The 21,712-nt window shown below is 50.6% G+C and overlaps 2 protein-coding genes across 9 annotated transcripts; both read left to right on the plus strand.

The window, feature by feature from the left end:
- The first annotated feature begins 50 nt into the window (after positions 1–50).
- Positions 51–11,625, plus strand: IL17RC (interleukin 17 receptor C). Of its 6 annotated transcripts, none has more exons than XM_047839113.1 (19): positions 52–396; positions 685–706; positions 898–1,050; positions 1,346–1,420; positions 1,512–1,621; positions 2,820–2,931; positions 3,253–3,297; positions 4,805–4,944; positions 5,168–5,227; positions 7,123–7,189; positions 7,276–7,457; positions 7,546–7,596; positions 8,294–8,339; positions 8,511–8,632; positions 8,898–8,957; positions 9,521–9,569; positions 10,630–10,725; positions 10,831–10,869; positions 10,963–11,625. In XM_047839113.1, the coding sequence occupies exons 1-19, from the start codon at positions 292–294 to the stop codon at positions 11,580–11,582; spliced, it is 2,154 nt and encodes a 717-aa protein (XP_047695069.1). In that variant the 5' UTR covers positions 52–291; the 3' UTR covers positions 11,583–11,625. The 6 variants fall into 6 exon arrangements, with proteins under 6 accessions (XP_047695086.1, XP_047695099.1, XP_047695069.1 ...); XM_047839121.1 differs by having other exon boundaries at positions 7,135–7,189; XM_047839130.1 differs by lacking the exon at positions 10,831–10,869 and having other exon boundaries at positions 51–396.
- Positions 11,626–11,755: 130 nt separating this feature from the next.
- Positions 11,756–21,350, plus strand: CRELD1 (cysteine rich with EGF like domains 1). 3 transcript variants are annotated; one of them, XM_047839175.1, is made up of 11 exons: positions 11,756–11,884; positions 12,413–12,606; positions 12,838–12,920; positions 16,643–16,753; positions 17,085–17,176; positions 17,890–18,066; positions 18,151–18,246; positions 19,173–19,256; positions 19,458–19,553; positions 19,768–19,902; positions 20,710–21,350. In XM_047839175.1, the coding sequence occupies exons 1-11, from the start codon at positions 11,812–11,814 to the stop codon at positions 20,922–20,924; spliced, it is 1,356 nt and encodes a 451-aa protein (XP_047695131.1). In that variant the 5' UTR covers positions 11,756–11,811; the 3' UTR covers positions 20,925–21,350. The 3 variants fall into 3 exon arrangements, with proteins under 3 accessions (XP_047695131.1, XP_047695149.1, XP_047695140.1); XM_047839193.1 differs by having other exon boundaries at positions 20,363–20,850; XM_047839184.1 differs by lacking the exon at positions 17,890–18,066.
- The last annotated feature ends 362 nt before the right edge of the window (positions 21,351–21,712 follow it).

Consider the following 21,712-nt stretch of genomic DNA (forward strand, 5'->3'; position numbering starts at 1 on the left):
CCCCAGTCCAAGGCTGCTGGCTCCCAGGCCTGGTGTTGGTGGGAGGGACAGGGCGGGGCGGGAACAGCCAGCTGCCTGCCGGGAGCCAAAACGAAAGCACTCTGGCTGGGTCTGGGACGGGATTCAGGACTCCCAGGAGAGGGAGTGCTCAAGCCCGCACTGGGACCCCAGGCTGAGGAGGGATTCCAGCCCCACCTGGGGCTGAGTGGGAATAAAGGTACCGTGTCTGCCCCCCCCTCTGGGGGGGGCAGGACAGGGCCTTGGGCCTTGGTGCCTTCTGGCACCTGGAAGATGCCTGTGCCCTGGTTCCTGCTGTCTTTGGCACTGGGCCGAAGCCCCATGGTCCTCTCTTTGGAGAGGCTTGTGGGGCCTCAGGATACTGCTCGCTGCTCTCCGGTAAGTCTGGGGCACTGGGAGTGTTGGGGAAGGCTCAGGGTTCAGTCTGCGGCCCATTGGGGCCCTAGCCTGGCTCCTGTCACTGTCACTACTGCCAGAACTGCCCTGGCTGGTCTGTCTGGTGCTGATGGGTTAAGAGAAGAATGGGGAGGGGGCAAGCGTTGAGTTTGTCTTCTCCTGGAAGGGACTTGAACAAGGAGCCCCGGAAAGGTGGGCAGGGATCTCAGGCAGGGAAAAATGGCTACATTCGGTGGCATAAACTCTAACTCGTCTTTACCTTCTCCCCAGGGCCTTTCCTGCCACCTCTGGGGTGAGTAGCCCTACTTTTAGAAATAAAAGAACTGCCCAGGTTGGCGGAAGGGATGTTCCAGTCCCATGCCTTTCACCACCCACCTTAAGCCCAGGAAGAGCCCAAAGCCCCTTGGCCCTCTGGGGGTGTCAGGTACAACTACCCTATGGATTCTGAACAGCTTTAGCTCTCAGTCTGCCCTTTATGCACAGATGGTGACGTGCTCTGCCTACCTGGGAGCATTGTGTCTGCCCCAGGCCCTGTGCTGGTGCCCACACGCCTGCAGACAGAGCTGGTGCTGAGGTGCTACCAGGAGACTGACTGTGACCTCTGTGTGCGTGTGGCCATCCACTTGGCTGTGCATGGTGAGCATATCATCCCATAACTGTGTGTGTTCCCATGTGAGTGTGTATGGGATGGGCACAAGGACTGGGGAGTCTGGCAGGCAGTCCTGTGCATCCCCAGTGTTCTCCTGGAGAGCACTGGCCAAAGGATCCCCATGTCAGCCTGGTCTCTCTGTCTACCCACCCCCCCCGCCCCCCCTCCCTCCCCCCAGGCCTGGCCCCTGCTTCTCAGCACTGGGCTTTCTGGAATGAAGCCAAGCCCAAAGCCAGCCCAGAGCTGGGGCCTGAGCTGGGTCTTGCTCTTGGGCCCTTCTAGGGCACTGGGAAGAGCCTAAAGGTGAGGAAAAGTTTGGAGGAGCAGCTGATCCAGAGCTTGAGGAGTCTAGAAACGGTGAGGAGAAGATGGCTGGCCCAACTGCCCCTTGCCACGGCCTTGCCCATGGCCCCTGGGCCTGACCAAACCCCTGCCCTGTTGCTCACAGCCTTTCTCCAGGCCCAAGTCGTGCTCTCCTTCCAGGCCTACCCCACCGCCCGCTGCGTCCTACTGGAGGTGCAAGTGCCTGCTGCCCTTGTGCAGCCTGGTCAGTCTGTGGTATGCAAAATAATGATAATACCAATAGCCATCTTCTAAATATGACATCTATGAGGCGTTGTCGTGTGCGTTAGCTCTGTTTGCTGATGGCAAGGCTGTGGGCAAGCCCTTTCGACCCTTTGTGCCTCAGTGTTCCAGTCTGTACAATGGGAATAAGAATAGTCCTACTTCATATGGCTGTTGTGAGAAATAGATGAGTTGGTATGTGTAAAACACCTGATGTAATGCCCAGCAGTAAAGGGTCTCAGGAAGTTTAATTTTCCCTTTCTTGTGTACTCCTTAAAAGTACCCATGGGGGTGCCTAGGTGGCTCAGTTGGTTAAACGTCTGACTCTTGATTTTGGCTCAGGTCATGATCTCATGGTTCAGTTTGTGGGATCGAGGCCCATGTTAGGCTCTGTGCTGATAGCGCGGAGCCTGCTCAGGATTCTCTCTCTTCTCTCTACCCTTCCCGTGCTCATCTGCTCTCTCTTTCTCTCTCTCAAAATAAATAAACTTATTAAAAAAAAAAAAACACCCATGAGTGAGGCATTATTATTACCCTCATTTTCCAGAGAGAGAAACTGAGGCTTGGAGAGAGGAAGTCTGTGGGCTGGATCTAGTTCTTGGACTTCCTGCTGTACCATGTCTGCTCCGTGTACATACTGTGGTGCAGGGTGTTGGAGCTTCTTCCTACCTCAGGAGGCCACATGTGTTTGGAAGATATATCTCCACCCCGGGCCAAATCACTCAAGCCTTTTGACTTCCCCTCCAGCCCCCAGCTCCCAGCCAATATCCTCTTGCCTGGAAAGTTATAGAATCGGAGAACATCTGCTGGCCCACCTCAATGGGCAGTCATGAGACCCCTGAGGCACTGGGTGTGAGAAGGGGTTTCTGATCATCTTAGCTTTGACCACGTGATGCAGGACAGCAGGGTTGGGCACAGGGACTCAAATAGCTAGGGCCCTTATCCCTGCCCTGCTGACACCCCTACTGAGGGGGTGTGCTTTAGAACTGGGAGCCTTTTTTTTTTTTTTTTTTTTAGTTTAGAATTGAGGGCCTTTAAAGGAAATGTTAATGGGAGAATTTCAGGCTATACAGTATAGCATCATTGGTTGGGGAAAGGGATGAGTGGAGTGGTCCATGGACAGGAGCTCAGAGCCCTTGGCCTGTATTCTGAGCCCTATACCACCAGCCTTCTGCCACCCCTCTCCTCACAGGGTTCTGTAGTATTTGACTGCTTCGAGGCTGCTCTGGGGGCTGAGGTGCGAATCTGGTCCTACACTCAGCCCAGGTACCAGAAGGAACTCAACCTCACCCAGCATTTGCCTGGTAAGTGGCTCCAGGTCCTGCCCCACTGCCCCCAGTCTCTTTCTTGTCTGGCCACTGCCATTCTGCTTTTATCCCCTTCCTTGTCCCATCTGTTCTCAGGCAGGTGTCTGAGCTCCTATCCTCCCCAGGGTCTATCCCTCTTGTCTCCTCTCCCCAGGTGATACTGCTTCCCAGTGTTTGAGGAAGGTGCTTTGGGCCCTGGATAGATGGGGTGGTATTTAGGGGAAGGAGCCCTTCCCTGTGCTCCCCATGGGTCAGACCACTCCTCTTCTTTCTTTGGCCCCCAACCCCACTGGTGGCTTTTCTGTGATCTTTCCCCAGACTGCAAGGGGCTGGAAGTCCGGGACAGCATCCAGAGCTGCTGGGGTATGATGGACTATGGCCAACGGGGCTGGAAGGAGGGAGGGACAGGGTCTGGTGTGTGAGGGCCCCTTGGAGGTGGCTTCAGGTCTGGGCTTGCCACAGTCCAAATGCTCACAGAGCTCATTTAATTCATCACACATGAACTGCAGTAGCTCCTACTCTGTGCCAGGCATTGGGACTATGAAGATGAATCTCCCTTATGACAAATTTATTTATTAGTACCAGGGACATCTAGAGGCCCAAAATGTTGTCAAGATTATGGTACCCTCCCCCCACATACACACCATATATCAAGATAACAATAATGTTAAGCCATAAAATAAGGGCTAACAAAGTCAAGGCTCTGATGGTTTTTCCCAGGTACTACTTGAATTTTGTTTTTGCTTTGTTCATTTTTTTTTTTGAACTGGGGTATAACATACATACAGAAAAGTATGTAAAGAGCACTAATTTTAAAGTCCAGTTCACTTAATTTTTACATATGTATACACTTGCATAACTACCACCCACGTCAAGCTATAAGCAGTGATGTTCTTGAGCTCTTAAATTTTTTCAATTTTATTTCCCTTTTGGCTCCTTAACTTAAGTTTGGCCTGTCTCTTTGGTAATTCATTAGAAACTACTCAGCACCAGAGCTTTGAGACCACAGACATACATCATGCATTTCATATCTTTATTCATTCAGCAATGATTCACTTATTCAGCAGATATTTATTGTGTGATTACTCTGCCCAAGGAATAGTCCTAGGCACTGGAGATTAATTGGTAAACTAAACTGATCCCTGCCTTCACAGAGCTGATATTCTAGCTGGGAGTCAGGGTCAAGGTAGGGGTGATGGAGGACACAATAAACACAAGCAAATGTGAAATATGCAGTAAGTTAGCTTGATTAGTGTTTGGGGGAACATTTGGGGAGGGGAAAGGAGGATAAGGAGGTTGGGGGTTGCAGCAGTCAGGGTTAGCCTCACTCTAGTGAAAAAAGACCCAAAGAAGTTATGGAAGGAGCCATATGGGTGTCTGAGGGAAAAGGGTTCCATATGCAGAGGGAACAGCCAGTACAAAGAGCCTGGAAGCAGGAGTGTATCTGGTGTGTTTAAGTAGAGAGGGCAGGGTGTCTGCACTAGATTAATTAAGGACAAGAGTACTAGGAAATAAGTTAGAGTGGTCAGGGCAGCCAAATTGTGTAAGGTCTTGCAAGCCGTTATAAAGACTCTGGCTTTTACTCTGGAAGTAATTTGGGGGGTCATCAGAAGGTTCTGAGCAGAGAATGATTTATCCTACAGTGGTTACAGGATCATTCTGGCTGCAGAGGGAGAAGAGTGTGTCAAGATACTGGGCTGGCTGCTGGGGACAAAGTCTGGTCTGAGATGAGGACACAGGCTCTGCCCTCTAGGGGCCTTCCAGTCTCAGGAATTTGAAGGAACTCCAAAGGGTCAGTCAAAGGGGTGTGACCAGGCTTGGGTATGTAAAAGAAGTGATGGAGGTCTCTGTCTCTTTGCCTCCCGCACAGCCCTGCCCTGGCTCAATGTGTCTGCCGATGGTGATGATGTGCATCTGGTGCTGGACGTCTCTGAGGATCAGCGCTTTGGCCTCTCGCTGTACTGGAACCAGGTCCAGGGTCCTACAAAACCCTGGTGGCACAGAAACCTGGTGAGGCCTCCCTGTCCCTAAGTCCATTCCCACTCTAGGCTGATGCCCATGCTAAGGATGTGAGTGCATTATCAAAAGGGACCCTTGAATACAACACAGCGACCCCCACCCAAAGCAAGGAATATTGGTGGGGGAATAGCTACTTGCCTGGTTTCCTCGACTTTGGCCTCCAGCCTTCCTCCTCCTCATCTCTCCAACTTTCCCCCTTCTGCTTGTCCCACAGACTGGGCCACAAACCATTACCTTGAACCATACAGATCTATTTCCCTGCCTTTGTATTCAGGTAAGAGAAGAGTCCAGCTAGGTGCCAGGGGAAGGGTACTGGAGAATTAATGAGGGGGGTGCCCCTTACCTTCCTTGTCTTACCACCCTCCACTCTCTTCTTTGAGGTGGGAACTATTGCTCCCTAGGGTGACTAGCCCTCTCCTGACCTTTGCTGTCCTGTCTTCTGCCTGTTGCAGACTCTGGATGCTTTTCCTGATCCTCTATCCACAGGACTCCTACTTATGCTTCATGGCCCCATTCAAATGTCACCTCCTCCTTGAAGCCTTCCCCTACTCTTCCAATTGTCTCTTTGTGCTCCCCTGGAAAGTAGAAAATGTGCTGTGAACTCAGACTGATTTGAATCCTGACTCTTGCCATTTGCTAGCTGTGTGACCTCATGCAAGTCACTTCACCTCTCTGAGCCTGTTTTTTGTCTGTAAAACGGGACTAACAGTACCAACTTCATAGGACTCATAAAAGGAAGTATCCAGGCTTCTGTATGTTGGCTCTTCCCTCTTCTTCTTCTTTTTTTTAAGATTTTATTTTTAAGTAATCTCTACACCCAGCTTGGGCCTCGAACTTACAACCCTGAGATCAAGAGTCACATGCTCTACCCACTGAACCAGCTTGGTGCCCCTCTTTCCTCTGAAAGATATCTGATTCTATGTCTAAATGGTCATCAGGTCCCATCTGTTTTACCTCTGATATTAATGTCTGTCATTCCCTCTACCTGAAATGCCCCACCCCCTTCTTTTCTGTATAATCAAATCCTTCCAACTCAAGTGCCACCTCTTTCCCAGAGCTTTACCTCAATTCCCTGGCCTCTCCTATCTTCCAGTCTTCTTGCACTTGTCTTTCCTAGTCCATTTGTCACTTCCTTTCTTATTTGGGCACCTGTTTCATTTCTTCTTGCATATAACAGATGCTCAATAAATGAGGGATCAATTTATTAATATATATATACATGTCTTATCCTTACTACAACTGAGAATTTGTAATTTCCTTGAAGGTAAGGAAATAGTACCTAATTCAAATTTAGTAACTCCCCCAGAGCCTTGCACAATGCCTGGCATGTAGTGGGTGCTAATTAAGCCTGTTAAAGGAATGAATGAATGAAACTCTCTAACTAGCACTGTGATAGGACACATAACAGACGTTCATGAAATGTTTGCTGTGATATAAACGTCCTTACTGCCATGCACAATGCCTGCTACATAGTGGGTGGTCTTAATTAAAAGTGTGCTGAGTAAATTAATGTATTATCTATATATCTTAGCACAGGGCTAAGCAAAGAATAGATATGCTTTAAAAGTCTATTGAAAGAAATGGGGTGCCTGGCGGGCTTAGTAGATACAGCATGTGACTCTTGATTTCAGGGTTGAGAGTTCAAGCCCCACACTTCAGGTAGAGTTTACTAAAAAAAAATACACACACACACACACACACACACACACACACACACACACACACATATTTATGCGCTTCTGGAAGGAAGTAGAAGCCTGGGGGCCATTTTTCCTGACCATACGCATTACTGTTTTTCTACAGAAGAGTATATATATATATTATTCTGAAAGAATAAATGAATGTGTCCTTAACACCTACCATACCACCTGGCACATAGTAGGTTCACACAAAATGATCATGGATTTAATTATCAATGTCCCTAGTGCCTACCACAGTGTTAAGACACATAGTAGATACTCACTAGAAATCTGTTGAATGAAGATGTTGCCAGATAATTGGCATAGAGCTTGCTGGAAGAATAAATGTGTGCAACTCTAGGACTTTGCAAAGGGCAAAAACACTGGACAAGTGTTTATGAAATATCAGTTGAATGAATGCATCCCCAGTGCGTAGCAGAGGCTAGGCTCCTGGAGGGTCAGCTCAGTTGAACTGACTTGTAGAACCCAGTTTCTTTTCCAGGTGTGGCCGCTAGAGCCCGACTCTGTCAGGACAAGCATCTGCCCCTTTAGGGAAGGTGAGCAAACTGGGGCTGGGGCCATGGTGGTAACAGTGCAGGTGGATGAGTTCTAGGTGCCCAGTGACCCCGCCCTCTCCTTGCAGACCCCCGGGCACATCGGAACCTCTGGCGTGCAGCCCGGCTGCAGCTGCTGCCCCCGAGGGGCTGGCGGCTAGATGCACCCTGCTCGCTGCCTGCTGAGGCCACTCTGTGTTGGCAGGCACCAGGCGGGGGCCCCTGCCAGTCGCTGGTCCCGCCGCTGCCACCAGCAAATGTCACTGTAAATGTAAGTGAAGTGGTGGGAGGCTCCTGGAAGGAAGTGGAAGCCCAGGGGGGCATATTTCCTGATCCCACCTATTACTCTTTTTCCACAGAAGGCACTTGAATTGCCGTTGCTGAATGTCCACCCCAACCTCTGTGTCCAGGTAAGAAGGGGGCATAAGAGCTCTGGGCTAGGGGCAGGACCCAGAGTGGACCCCCCCCCCCCCAGATAATTCACTGTCTTCTGGACCCACTTTATCCTTGAATCACTGGAACAAAGTAGTTACTTCTGGGAGTTCCAGTATTGATTTTAGCAGTGCCATGGGACTCTGGGCAAGTCACTTTACCTCTCTGAATGTCAGTCTGTTTAATGGGGATGATGATAGTAAATACTTCATAGTAGTGGCTAAAACCAATACATGTTCCCACCCTGTAGAGCTTATGTTCTAATGGAGAAAGGCAGACAATAGACCTACACACTATGTTAAAATTGTATCTAAATACTATGGGAAGGGTGGGGAAGGATAAAGGAGGGTGGGGGTTGCAATTTCAAGTGGAGCAGTCAGATGAAGCCTCTTGGTGAAGGTGGTTAGATGAGAAGGGAATGTATAAAGACATGAAAAGAGCTAATTTAGGGTCATAAGGCCCTTTAGCACAGACACTCTCACAAGGCTAAGGCTGAGAAAAATGAAGTATTTGCTAATCATCCAGCCTTGAACCCTGATCTGCCTAAGATTAGGTCCAGAGTGCAGACACCCCCCCCACCCCCGCCACATGACAGGCCTCCCCTTACTGTCCTACCCTTTATGGCCTTGGCTCTCGCTTTTTCCTGTGTTCCTAACCTTGGCCCCTTCTAAGCAGGTGAGCAGCTGGGAGAAGCTGCAGCTGCAAGAGTGCTTGTGGGTTGGTGAGTGAAGCCTGGAGAAGGCTGGGGCAGGGCCACTGTAATAGGAATGAAGCCTGGAAGTGCCAACTCTTGGGGGGTGAAGGTCAGGCACAGGAATGGGTTGGTGGGGGGCAAGTGGCAGGCTCCAGCAAGTTTGGGTTTCACTCAAGACTGGGCTCTTACCCTTTCCAGACTCCCTTGGGCCCCTCAAGGATGATATGCTGTTGGTGGAGACACGAGACCCCCACAACAACAGATCACTCTGTGCCTTGGAACCCAGTGGCTGCACCCCACTACTTAGCAGGGCCTCCACGGTGAGGGCTAGGGGACCCTCCTCCATGCACCTTTCCAGTTCTGTCTCAAGCCTGGCCTCAAATTTTCACAATATTCAATTTCCCCTCCTCGGTTCCGGCCCTGTGCTGGTGTCTGGGAATGTGAGGGTGATTCAGACCTAGTTCCTGTTCTCAGAGGCCTCTTAGTAATCTCCATGCCCCATTCCCCCACTATTCTGCTCAGCTGCAGCTTGGTGGTCTCCTAAATGTGGTACCCCTAGGTGATAGTCCCCTTTTGTCTTGGCAGAGGGCAGCTCGCCTTGGAGAGCAATTACTACAAGATCTGCAGTCAGGCCAGTGTCTGCAGGTGAGTAGGTGGCAGGAGGGCCCTGCTCCAATGCCCAAGGGCAATAGGCCTAAAACTCTGTATTTAACTTCTTCCATCTCTTCCTGTGCCTCACAGAGGGCACCAGGGAAACTCTCACTCTTCCTAGGTAAGGGCCTCCTCACTGTCCCCCTAGTACCCACTCACCATCTATTTGTGCTTATGTGTGTCCAGCCCTAGGGAAGCCAAGAGTTGAAGAAGCATAGTTCCTGTTCCCAAGTTGCTCACTGCTGGCTAGAAACCAGAAAACAGATAACCAAATTCATATGTGCTAAGCATTGGGTTCCATGGAAAGCTTCAAGGAAGGGACATTGTGCCAGATCTGGCAAGGAGGAAGGCAATAGTCCAGCCAGTAGGCATAGCATGATCAAAGGCAGAGAAGAGAGGCTTGTGGGGAACTACAGTGTGTGTGTGTGTGTGTGTGTGTGTGTGTGTGTGTGTGTGTGTGTGTGTGAAATATGCATAGCTGAGGCTGGAAATTTGGAGATCAGGCTGGCCAGAACTTGTGTTGTGGGGCCATGGTCTTGGTTTTGTTTGTCTTACAGCTGTGGGATGATGACCTGAGGGCACTGTGGGCCTGCCCCATGGACAAATGTGAGTATTACAAGAATTGCCCTTCCCCCTCCGTACCAGGAGCTGGAATCTAGACAATCTTAGGGGCAGCACAGGCAATGGCCTGTCTTTCCCTGGCTCAGATCAATCAGAGGGACACTCCTTCCTTCATTCAAAAGCCAAGAAGAGAGCTCACACAGAGTCTAGCATCACCAAAAAGGCACAATCCCTGCCCCCACCGCAGCCATAGAAAGCTAGAAAGACATTAGCTAAACAATCACTTACATTTAGTAAATGTGAGTTATTGAAGCATTTGCTATAAAATGTCTAAAACCATGAATGCAAATAATGAGGACCTGACTTAGATGGGGTGAGGCCGGGAAAAGGTTTGACCTGTTCTGAAGGCTGAGCTGAGTGAAGTGGGGGAAAAATGCTTTTTTGAGGAACTTCAAGGTGGCCATTGTGGCTAGAGGGTCTCGAGGGGCAGACCTCTATCACAAGGATGCAAGGGTCATCTAGGGCTTTGGGAGCTGATGTAAGGAATTGGATTTTATGTTAAGAGCAGTGGGAGCTTCCTGAAAGGCTATAATCAAATTTGTATTTTAAAAAGGTCTCTGGGGCTGCCATGTAGTAAATGAACTGGAGGCAAAAAAGAGGTCAGGGACACCGTTTGGAAGGTTGGAGTCATCAAGAGAGTGAGGTCAAGGGTCCAGCAACACTACGCTTAGGAGACAATCTTAGCTGACATTTGAACACCTACTATGCCCAGCATTGTAAGTGCTTTGTGAGTATTAATACATGTAGTCCTCACAACAACTTTATGAAATAAGTACTAGTGTTAACCCAGTTTTACAGAGGTGAAAACTGAGGCAGAAGATGAAATGACTTTTCCAAGGTCACCCAAATAGATGGATCTATGTTCATATATTGACTCTGACACTACATGCTGTGGACTTCGGGCAAATCTTTCCATTTCTCTGAGTCCGTCAGTCACATATCGCAGCCCCCGAGATCTTTTAAATCTTTGAGTTTTTCTCCTTTGTGAACTGGAGTGAAAGTGTATGGTATCTAACTAGCCTATCCTCTCCCCTGGGTCTCCTAGACGTTCACCAACGCTGGGCTCTGGTGTGGCTGGCCTGCCTACTCTTTGTCGCTGTGCTTTTCCTTCTCTTCCTTTTCAGAAAGGACCAAGTGAAAGGTGAGCGCTTCCGGGCTTCCGCACTCCCCAGAGACAGGGCTGGGAGTTCCCCTTGAGAAGGTGGCAGCCGAGCTCATGGGCTTCCCCGCCCCTCTCCCCTAACAGGGTGGCTGAGGCTCTTGAAGGAGGACATCCGCGCGGGGCGTAAGTGTGAGCAAGTGCCAGGCGGGGGGCCGCCCCTAGCGGGCCGGCCTCGGGCCGTCTCACGTCTTCCCTTCCCCTCGATTTTTCTGGCAGCTGCCACCAGGGGCCGCGCTGCTCTGCTCCTCTACTCGGCGGAGGACTCTGGCTTCGAGCGCTTAGTGAGCGCCCTGGCGTCGGCGCTGTGCCAGCTGCCGTTGCGCGTGGCCGTGGACTTGTGGAGCCGTCGTGAACTGAGCGCGCAGGGACCCCTGGCCTGGTTCCACGCGCAGAGGCGCCAGACCCTTCAGGAGGGCGGCGTGGTGGTGCTGCTCTTCTCACCTGGGGCCGTGGTGCTGTGCCGGGAGTGGCTGCAGGATGGGGCTTCGACTCCCGCCCCGCAGGGCCCGCACGACGCCTTTGCAGCCTCGCTCAGCTGCGTGCTGCCTGACTTCCTGCAGGGCCGGGCGCCTGGCCGCTACGTCGGGGCCTACTTCGACGGACTGCTCCACTCAGATGCCGTGCCTGCCCTTTTCCGCAGCGTGCCGGTCTTCTCCCTGCCCTCCCAGCTGCCCGGCTTCCTGCGGACCCTGCAGGAACCCGGCGACCCCCGCCCGGGGCTGCTGAGAGAGAGGGCGAGGCTAGTGTCTCAGGCCCTGCAGCCTGCCCTGGACCAGCTGCTTAAGGCTCCCGGGGATCCCGGGGACCCTGAGGACGGGACGAGGGATGGCACGTGAGGCAGGGGAGACAACTTGAATAAAGGCAGACGCTATTTTTCTATCCGTGCCTCCGGCATGTGTCTGTGACCGCGCCACTAGCCGATCAGCATACCGGCGGCCCTTTAACACCCGGACAGGTGCAGCCCGGCGCCGCCTCCGGTTGGCTGACGTGGGATGACGCAATGGCACATGGGCCGCCACCATTGGCTGTGGGTAGGCCCCGCCCCCCAGGCTGCGGAGCTGGCGGATGCTGCACGTCTTACGCAGCCAGCGGCTGCGGTGGCGTTGGGGAGACTCAGCCGTCGGCGCCGGCGGGCTGGGTGGGTCATCTCTTCCTCCCCCGCAGCCTATGCGGATCTGGATCGTCCCCTGTCGACTAGTGGGCCGCGTCTTTGCAGCCTGCGGGCCGCTAACCTGACCCCCTTTCTTCATATCCGGATCCGGGCTCCTCCCCACAAGACCCGGGTTCCGTTCCGGACTCCTCCCCCCAAGACCGCCCATCCGGCCTCTACTCTCCTATTACTTGGACTCTGACCCATTCTCCCTAATTCTGCTGATCCTGGCCTAAGAACCCATATTCAGGCCTGAAAACAATGAGTTGACTTCTCCTTTGCTAAGGACTCAGGCCACCTCTCCCACCGTGACAAGGATAACTTATTACCGTCTTGGAATTGCAGAAAAGGCTCCTTCCTCACCACCTCCCCTCCCCCAGCCGAACCCCCGAGTCTAGCCTCTTTTTCTTATAATAACACACATCTGGGCTCCCAGACCCGCGGCACCTCAGAGCCAACCCTTTTCTTTCTCACCTGGCTCCTCCAGTGAGTCATCCCCATTCCCTCTATCTACAGGTTCCCAGCCTGGGTCAGAGATGGCCTCACTGCCCCCCAGAGGCCTGGTCCCACCTCTGCTCTGGGGCCTAAGTCTCTTCCTTAGCCTCCCAGGCCCCGTCTGGCTCCAGCCCTCTCCGTCTCCCCAGTCCTCTCCCCCAACTGAGCTCCATCCATGTCATACCTGCCGTGGACTGGTCGACAGCTTCAACAAGGTGGGTGCATGAGCAGCCTCTGGGGGGCGGCCTAACCATTATAGCACAGGGGTCGAGAGGAGTTCTGGGATGCAAGTCTGCATGAGTCAGGTACTAGCTTGGTTGCTTACTAGTTGTATATAGCCTTGGGCAGTTTGCCTCTCTGCCTCAGTTCCCTGGTGAGTGAAATACCAAAGTGCTAGAATGTGTCAGGCACTGTACTTAGCCATTGCTAATGTTCTCCATTTCCAGGGCCTGGAGAGAACAATCCGGGACAACTTCGGAGGTGGAAATACTGCCTGGGAGGAAGAGAAGTTGTCCAAATACAAAGACAGGTAAGGGGCTGGAGAGGTGGGTTTGTACACCTCACCTCCCAATCTCTGCTCTACTGGTGGGGGCCTGGAGACTCTTGGGGAGTCCTTATTCAACAAATATCACTGAACATCTATAGTACAGCAGTAGATAAGGCATGCAAAAACCCATTGTTAAGGAGCTTACATTCTAGTAGAGGAGACAGTGAATAAGTAAATAGATAATGTCATATCAGGGAAAGAATAGACTACAGAATGGTGGGAGGTGTGATGTTCAAGGTGTGACATTTAAACAGAAACCTGAAGGGGGCGCTTGGGTGGCTCAGACGGTTAAGCATCCGACTTCAGCTCAGGTCATGATCTCGCGGTCCGTGAATTCGAGCCCCGCGTCAGGGTCTGTGCTGACAGCTCAGAGCCTGGAGCCTGTTTCAGATTCTGTGTCTCCCTCTCTCTCTGACCCTACCCCGTTCATGCTGTCTCTCCCTGTCTCAAAAAAATAAATAAACGTTAAAAAAATTTTAAACAGAAACCTGAAGTAAAGAAGCAAGCTATGTGACAGTCGGGGAAGGGATTTAGACAGAATGGGACTGAGCTTGATGTATTTGAGAAGATGCTGGGGGGGAGTGAGCAGAAGAGAGAATGGTACAACATGAAGCCAGAGGGCCTTGAAGGTCACAGAACGGAGTTAGATTTTATTCTGAGTGTAATGGTAAGCCATTGGAAGGTTTGGAGCAGGGAAGTGATGTGGTCTTATTTATACCTTTAAAATATCACTCACTGTGATGTAGCAAAAAGACTGTAGGGACCAGAGTGGAGAAAGCAGGGAGAACATTTGGGAGGCTGGTCTTAAGTGTGACAGCAGCATGAGCTAGTGTGGAATCTAGTGGTAGACTTATTTATTTATACCTTTAAAAGATCTTATTTATACCTTTAAAAGATCACTCACTGTGATGTAGCAAAAAGACTGTAGGGACCAGAGTGGAGAAAGCAGGGAGAACATTTGGGAAGCTGGTCTTAAGTGTGACAGCAGCATGAGCTAGTGTGGAATCTAGTGGTGGACATGGTGAGAACGGGTCAGATTCTGGGTATATTTTGCAGATGGACTGATAGGGTTTGATGATGGAATCATTATGAGGTATGAGAGAAAAAGTAGAATAAAAAGTCCTTAGGTTTTGGGACTGAGCAACTGGGTGAATAGTGCGGCTGTTCTACGGTATAGGTAAAACTGAGGCAGGACCAGATTTAGAGGAGGGGTGGAATCAGGTGTTCTCTTTGAACATATTGGGCTGGGAGGTCTGTTAAACAGCCAAGTAGAGTTAGATTTAGCTGTGGGGAAATCAGGGGAAATGTAGGAGTTAGAAATACGAATTTGGGAGTCATCAGCATATAGTCAGTATTATAAAACCATGGAATGAGTTGAGACTATAATGAATGAAAGGCCTGAGTCCTAGGCCTTCCCACTTTTCAAAGTCAAGTTGAGGGGCACCTGGGTGGCTTAGTCGGTTAAACATCCAACTCTTGGTTTCAGCTCAGGTCATGATCTCATGGTGAGATCAAGCCCCGTGTCAGGCTCTGTGCTACCAGCACAGAGCCTGCTTGGGATTCTCTCTCCTCTCTCTCTCTGCTCCTCCTCCACTCATGTGCACTTGTTCTCCCTCTCTCAAAATAAATACATAAACAAAAAAAAGTCAAGTTGAAGAGAAGAAATCAGCAAAGACTTGGAGTTAGACAGACTTGGATGTCAGTTGTGACCCTGTGTATCCTAGGGAAGGTCACTTAACCTCTGTGAGCCTCAGTTTCCTCATCTGTAAAATGGGGATGTTAATACTTGCTTTGACTGTCTCATAGGATTGTGGTAAGGATTAAACGGTGATGCCCACTAGAAACAAAAGGTTTTGTTATCATGTAACATTGGTCATTTTCCTTTATCTTCAGGGGCCTCAGTTTCCTCATTTAGGAATGAGATTGGGCAAGATAACCTGAAGAGCACTTTTGGCTGTATAGTGGCTCCTGTTTTTTGTTTGTTTGTGTTTTGTTTTTTAAGTCGTCTCCTCCTATATGCCAGGCACATGCCAGACCCTTTAAATACATAATATATGGGGCGCCTGGGTGGCGCAGTCGGTTAAGCGTCCGACTTCAGCCAGGTCACGATCTCGCGGTCTGTGAGTTCGAGCCCCGCGTCGGGCTCTGGGCTGATGGCTCAGAGCCTGGAGCCTGTTTCCGATTCTGTGTCTCCCTCTTTCTCTGCCCCTCCCCTGTTCATGCTCTGTCTCTCTCTGTCCCAAAAATAAAAATAAAACGTTGAAAAAAAAAAAAAATACATAATATATATATACATAATATATGTGTGTGTGTATACATATTTAAAAAAATTTTTTTATTACAGTAAAGTATATATAACATAAAATTTACCACTAGAGACATTTTGTACATTTATAGTGTTTTGCAGTCTTTACCACTCTCGAGTTCCAGGCCACTTTTATCACTCCAGAAAGGAACTCTGTACCTATTAAGCAATCACTCCCTGTTCTCCCCTTCCCCCAGCCCCTGGCAACCATTACTCTGCTGTCTGTGTCCATTGGATTGCTGATTCCATTGGAACCCATTTATGTATGGCTTCTTTCACTTATCATGATGTTTTAAAGTTATTTACTTATTTTTGAGAGAGAGAGAGAGAGAGAGAGAGAGCAAGCTGGGGAGGGGCAGAGAGAGAGAATCACAAGCAGACTCCACAATGTTAGTGCAGAACCCAGTGTGGGGCTCAAACTTATGAACCATGAGATCATGACCTGAGCCGAAATCAAGACTCAGACACTTAACCAATTGAGCCATCCAAGCACCCCTTTTTAAAGCTTAATAAAATTTCATTGTATGGATACTACATTTTGTTTATCCATTCTTCAGTTAATGAATATTTGGGTTGTTTCTACCTTTTTTTTTTTTTTAATGTTTATTTTTGAGAGAGAGACAGAGACAGAGCACGAGCTGGGGACGAGCAAGAGAGAGGGAGACACAGAATCCAAAGTAGGCTCCAGGCTCTGAGCTGTCAGCATAGAACCTGACACGGGGCTTGAACCCACGAACCGTGAGATCATGATCTGAGCTGAAGTCAGACGCTTAACTGACTGAGCCAGCCAGGCGCCCCAAGTTGTTTCTACCTTTTGGCTGCTGTGTATAGTATTGCTACAAACATTTGTGTACAAGTGTTTGCTTGAACAAACATTCTTTTGGGTATATAACCAAGAGTGGAATTACTGATTCATATGGTAATTGCATGTTAAACTTATTGAGGAAGTGCCAAACTGTTTTCCACAGTGGCTACACCATCTTTCATTCCATTCACCTTCACCATTCACCTTCAATGTAGGAGGGTTCCAATTTCTCCACATGCTGCCAACACTTGTTACATGATGTATTTTTAATCACATATACGCAGCAAGGGTATTATCTTCCATTGTGAAAATGCAGGAACTGAGATATTTTACAACAAACGTGCAGGGCAGGTATTGTTTCCATTTTTCAGATGAGAAAAGAGAGGTTCAGGAGAGGTTAAGTGACTTGCCCAAGGTCACTCAACTAAATTCAAACCCAGGTCTGTCTGACTCGCTAATCAGTACCCCTTCCATTATGCCCTACGGCCTTTCCTTTGACATTGTCATGGCATGAGGGTGGGGGGAGAGGAGACCTTAAGGAGGGTGGTGGATGGAGTAGAACATATTTAAACGATCCCTGCCCTGTCCGGTCAGTGAGACCCGCCTGGTAGAGGTGCTCGAGAGTGTGTGCAGCAAATCGGACTTTGAGTGCCACCGCCTGCTAGAGCTGAGTGAGGAGCTGGTGGAGAGCTGGTGGTTTCACAAGTGAGTTACTGGGGGGCTTCCCAGGGAGGGAGCCATAGGCAGGACCTGGTGGTAAAAGAGGGGGGTGCATGCTGGGGCCTGTGTCCTGGTTTGACTCCTTTTTCCAAACCTAGGTCTGCTAAGGACTTGGGGGGGGGGTACCCAAGTTCTCAGTCTGAGCTTCAATTTACCCCTCTGCCAAATGGGGAGAGGGTGTTGGTTGGGTAGTGTTATGGGTCTTATATCCAAGAAGGGTTGTATCACAGGTTCTTTGGGAGGGTGGGGGGTGGATAGCACCTCTGACACTGTCTCAGCCCCCCTCACTATCATCCCCACCCGCTAACCCCCTCAGGCAGCAGGAAGCCCCAGACCTCTTCCAGTGGCTCTGCTCAGATTCCCTGAAGCTCTGCTGCCCCTCTGGCACCTTCGGGCCCTCCTGCCTCCGTGAGTTTTTCAAGCTCCTCTTGGGGGATGAGGGGACTGCCAAGGTCAGGGATCCAGTCCTGACTCTACCGCATAGCTGGCTGTGTGAGCTCAGGTTGCCCTCATAACTTCTCTGGACGTTCGTTCTCATCTGCCTTTGAGAGCTGTTGAGATGAGCAAATCAGTGGGGAACGGCTCTGAAAAAAGATAAGTGGGCTAGACTGAGTCAGATGGGACTATGGTTTTTTTCATGTATGTGAGAAATGGCCCCACCCACCCCCCATTTCCCATGCATGGATCAGACCAGGCCCCATCCCCTGGACTAAGGCAATCTTCCTAGGGACAGGCGGGTGCTGCTTTGAAGCCCCCATTGTCATCATACAGTCCTGAGGGAGGAGCTAAACCTACTACCAGCCCCTTTTAGAAAAGTCTGGAAGATTCAGATAAAAGACTAAGTGACACAAAGAATAAAAAATAGATAAAACAAAAAACAACAACAACAACAAAGGGAGAGTGACTAAGATGATAATTCAGTTTTTATAAGAGAAAAGATTTATAAATAACCTGTTCCACAGCGGGGTATTGGTTAAGTAAATTTCATATAGTTTATGATGAAATATTATGTTGCCATTAAAATTGAGTTTGCTCTCCAAAAATATTTAATGGTATGGGGAAATAATCTCTGTATTCACCATTGTGTTTATGATCTCACCCGGTTTGGTATCTGCCCACAGCCTGTCCTGGGGGCGCAGAAAAGCCCTGCGGTGGCTACGGGCGGTGTGAAGGGGAAGGGACTCGAGGGGGCAGCGGGCACTGTGACTGCCAGGCCGGCTATGGGGGCGAGGCTTGTGGCCAATGTGGCCTCGGCTACTTTGAGGCAGAGCGCAACGCCAGCCATCTGGTATGTTCGGGTAGGTAGCCAAGAGGCACAGGGCTGGGCAAGGGCAGATGGGTTACCTGCCTGCCTACCCTCACACTTCCCCCTTCTCACCCAGCTTGTTTTGGCCCCTGTGCCCGCTGCTCGGGACCTGAGGAATCCAACTGTTTACAGTGCAAGAAGGGCTGGGCACTGCATCACCTCAAGTGTGTAGGTGAGTGAGGCCCTAGCCCTAGGTCTGGGGAGGAAAGCAGCAGCCTGGACTTGGTCCCCATCAGCACACACATCTCTGGGCTAGACCACCACAGTTCCCAACTTCATGGTGATCTCAACCTGTTCGGGAAAGCAGAAAAGTAACCTAGAGTACAGACCGATCTTTGTACAGTTGGAGATGCCCCTGATCCGGCTCTGTAGAGGTGGGGAATCAGGAAAGGCTTCTTGCAGGTGGTATCCCTTAGGCCAAGTCTTGAAAATTGAGGAAGAGTTAGCCAGGGAAATGAAGATACTTAACCTGGGGTCAGGAAGCCTGGGTTCAAGACTCAGTTTTGGTCTCTGTGTAGCTATTTATATAAACGAGGGTAAAGGCTAAGCTGCTACAACAGAAAGGTCACCAAAGACTATGACTTAAAGAATATAGAGGTTTATTTTTATCTTATACCACAGTCTTAAAACAAGTGGTCCAGGCTGGCAAGGAAGTTCCACCTGTTACAAGCATTCAAGGACCCAGATACTTTCTGTCTTACAGTGTGGTCATCCCCTTGGGATGTTTTTGTTGCTTGAGGTACCTCCATGTTCCATGACCAACACTCAGGAAGTGAGAAAGGGAAGAAAATGCATGGAAGAGTCCACTTCTGTTGTTTTAAGGCCAAGCTAAAAGTGGAGCACATCATTTCTGTTTACATCCTGTTGGCCAGAACTCAATCATTAGGCCACACTTAGCTGCAAGGCAGATTGGAAAATGTCATCTTTAGTTGGGCGGCCCGAAGTCCTACTGCACCTCTGCCTTCGTGTTGGCACACAGCCGGCAGTCTCTGCCAAGCTATTTGAGTCTGAGCAGGTCCCTTCCCCAACAACCTTGGCCTCAGCTTCCCTGTTAGTGCGATAGGGATTGAAATCCGTATCCTGCCTGTTTCCCTGCAGACATCGATGAGTGTGGCACGGAACGAGCCAGCTGTGGATCCAACCAGTTCTGTGTGAACACAGAGGGCTCCTATGAGTGCCGAGGTAAGTGCTGATTCTGTAAGGAAGGAGTGTGGGAAGGGTAGAAGGGGCTGCTCCATGCCCTTTCCCCCAAGTTTCTGCCTTCTCAGGCACCAGAAACCCCCCCCCTCCCAGACTTCTTCTGGAGCAAGGCGTCCCCCCCTCCACAATCCGCCTCCAGCCTAAGGGCAGCTCTCACCCTCTTCTCCTCTGTCCCTTCTCCAGACTGTGCCAAGGCCTGCCTGGGCTGCATGGGGGCAGGGCCAGGCCGCTGTAAGAAATGCAGCCCTGGCTACCAGCAGGTGGGCTCCAAGTGTCTCGGTGAGTCTCCTGCCAGTGGGGCACAGACACCGTGAAGTGCCTTGCCCACCACAAATTGAGAAGAGCTGGAATGTGGACAGGGCAGGGGAAGGAAGGGTGGAATGTTGTTTGGGCAAGGGCAAAGGGGTGTCCGGATATGAATGAGATGGAGTCAGGGCTGCCATATGTGGGACCCTGGCAGTGGGGGTCTGACCCCGCCTCACCCTCCCTCAAGATGTGGACGAATGTGAGACAGAGGTGTGTCCAGGAGAGAACGAGCAGTGCGAGAACACCGAGGGCAGTTATCGCTGTGTCTGTGCCGAGGGCTACAAACAGATGGAGGGCGTCTGTGTGAAGGAGCAGATCCCAGGTGAGCCCTGTAGTGACCCCCAGAAACCTGAGGAAGGGAGGTCCTCATCCAGGGGGAGGGCAGGCAAGCCCCTTCTCCAGGCAGCCATAGGCCCTGCCCCATCCCCACTGCCACCCATCCCCCATAAGGCTGCACTGAGACCCAAACCCTACATCTGATCCCCAGGCTGACTTTTAGCGGCCTCACACCTCCCAAGGCAGAAAGAATATGGCACTTGGTGTCAAATCCCCCCTACCTCCCTTCTTATCTGTCCATTGGGGCCAGTCCTTACCCTGGGCTGCTGACAGCTGTTGCAGGCTGTTGTTCTGAGATGAAGGACAACCACAATGATGACGATGGTGACTACTTCACAGCTCTTACCATGTGTTGACACTGTTCCAAGCCTGTTGCATGTATTAAGTTATTTCGCTTCTACAATAGGTCCAGTGCTGTTCGTATTATTCTCATCCTCACTTTACAGGGTGGAAACTAGGATGCCGACAGATGAAATAACTTGCCCAGGACCACATGACAAGCAGGTTGCAGAGCTGCGAGTCAAATCCATGCAGTCTGGCTCTGGAGCCGGGCTGGTACACAGGCTGTCTCCAGACTTGTCCACCACATGATCTTGGGCAAACCTCTTCACCGCTCTGAACCTCAGTTTCCCATTTATTGAGACAGGGACAATAACTGCCCATTGGAGTTGTTCTCAGCAGTAAATGACATCATGTGCCGGCTTGCTGGGCAACCATGTGGCACAATGATGAGGTACGTGGGAAGCTCCAGGAACAGCGGGGGAGTGACAGGTGCTTCTCTTGTTCCTCACAGAGTCAGCAGGCTTCTTCTCGGAGATGACAGAGGATGAGCTGGTGGTGCTGCAGCAGATGTTCTTCGGTGTCATCATCTGTGCACTGGCCACACTAGCTGCCAAGGGTGACTTGGTGTTTACCGCCATCTTCATTGGGGCTGTGGCGGCCATGACTGGCTACTGGTTGTCAGAGCGCAGCGACCGTGTGCTGGAGGGCTTCATCAAGGGCAGATAATCCTTGCCACATTTGCAGGATCTCCTCCTATCCAGGCTGCCCCCAGAAGTCAGGTGTCTTTCCTGCCTGGACACTTGAGGCAGCTTGCTTTATTTTTGAGCGGGGTAAATACCACACCTCACACCTAGGCAGGTGAAACCCTTGGGGTGAAAAAGTAGCCCTAAATATGGATGCCATGAGATCTTGGCCTGGGGGAACTGGGTAGGCTTCACAATGTGTGTGAATTTTTAAAAAAGTATCTCCTTGTGGTGGCTGCTAGTGGGCTTTGGCCCCTGTCCAGGATGAGGGGGGATTCCCTCCAGGGGTGGGCCCATCATAGCCTCCTCCTGCCAGCTGCATGCTGCCAGCTCCTGTTCTGTACCCCTGCCCCTCAGCCGCTGATTATTTATTCATCTCAGGAAATAAAGGTCTTGGAAAATGGAGAAACTTCAGTCTCACTACCTGCCTCCTACTCCCTATGGGTTGGCCTGAGCTACTGCGAGCACCCCCCCCCCACCCCACCCTTGGGGAAATTTTCTAAAACCCTGGGAAATTGAGGGCTACCATGATGGAAGAGCAGTATAAGGAGGACAGAGCGGCTTGGCCCTGAAGTAGTGTTAGGAGAAGGGGATGGAGGAACCAGGCTTTGGAATGGAGGTTCCTGGGTTCATTGCCAGCTATCATTTGCCAAAGGACCCTGGACAAATTGCTTTTGTCTCTGATCTTCACTCTTCCCATCTATAAAATGGGCATGATAATGCTTTCCACTCAGGCTTAATAGAATTAAGGAAGATGATAAATACGAAGAG

The sequence above is a fragment of the Prionailurus viverrinus genome, chromosome A2, assembly GCF_022837055.1.
Source record: "Prionailurus viverrinus isolate Anna chromosome A2, UM_Priviv_1.0, whole genome shotgun sequence".
Classification (NCBI taxonomy): Eukaryota; Metazoa; Chordata; class Mammalia; order Carnivora; family Felidae; genus Prionailurus; species Prionailurus viverrinus.

What these genes read in the sequence shown, in the direction of transcription:
- CRELD1 (XM_047839175.1), top strand. Translation starts at nt 11,812, where the DNA reads ATGCTGCACGTCTTACGCAGCCAGCGGCTGCGGTGGCGTTGGGGAGAC. An exon ending in TTGTCCAAATACAAAGACAG is followed by an intron (nt 12,921 to 16,642) that starts GTAAGGGGCTGG and finishes CTGTCCGGTCAG; the next exon opens with TGAGACCCGCCTGGTAGAGG. An exon ending in GGGCTCCTATGAGTGCCGAG is followed by an intron (nt 19,257 to 19,457) that starts GTAAGTGCTGAT and finishes TCCCTTCTCCAG; the next exon opens with ACTGTGCCAAGGCCTGCCTG.
- IL17RC (XM_047839113.1), top strand. Translation starts at nt 292, where the DNA reads ATGCCTGTGCCCTGGTTCCTGCTGTCTTTGGCACTGGGCCGAAGCCCC. An exon ending in CCTCACCCAGCATTTGCCTG is followed by an intron (nt 2,932 to 3,252) that starts GTAAGTGGCTCC and finishes ATCTTTCCCCAG; the next exon opens with ACTGCAAGGGGCTGGAAGTC. An exon ending in TTCCCTGCCTTTGTATTCAG is followed by an intron (nt 5,228 to 7,122) that starts GTAAGAGAAGAG and finishes TGTAGAACCCAG; the next exon opens with TTTCTTTTCCAGGTGTGGCC.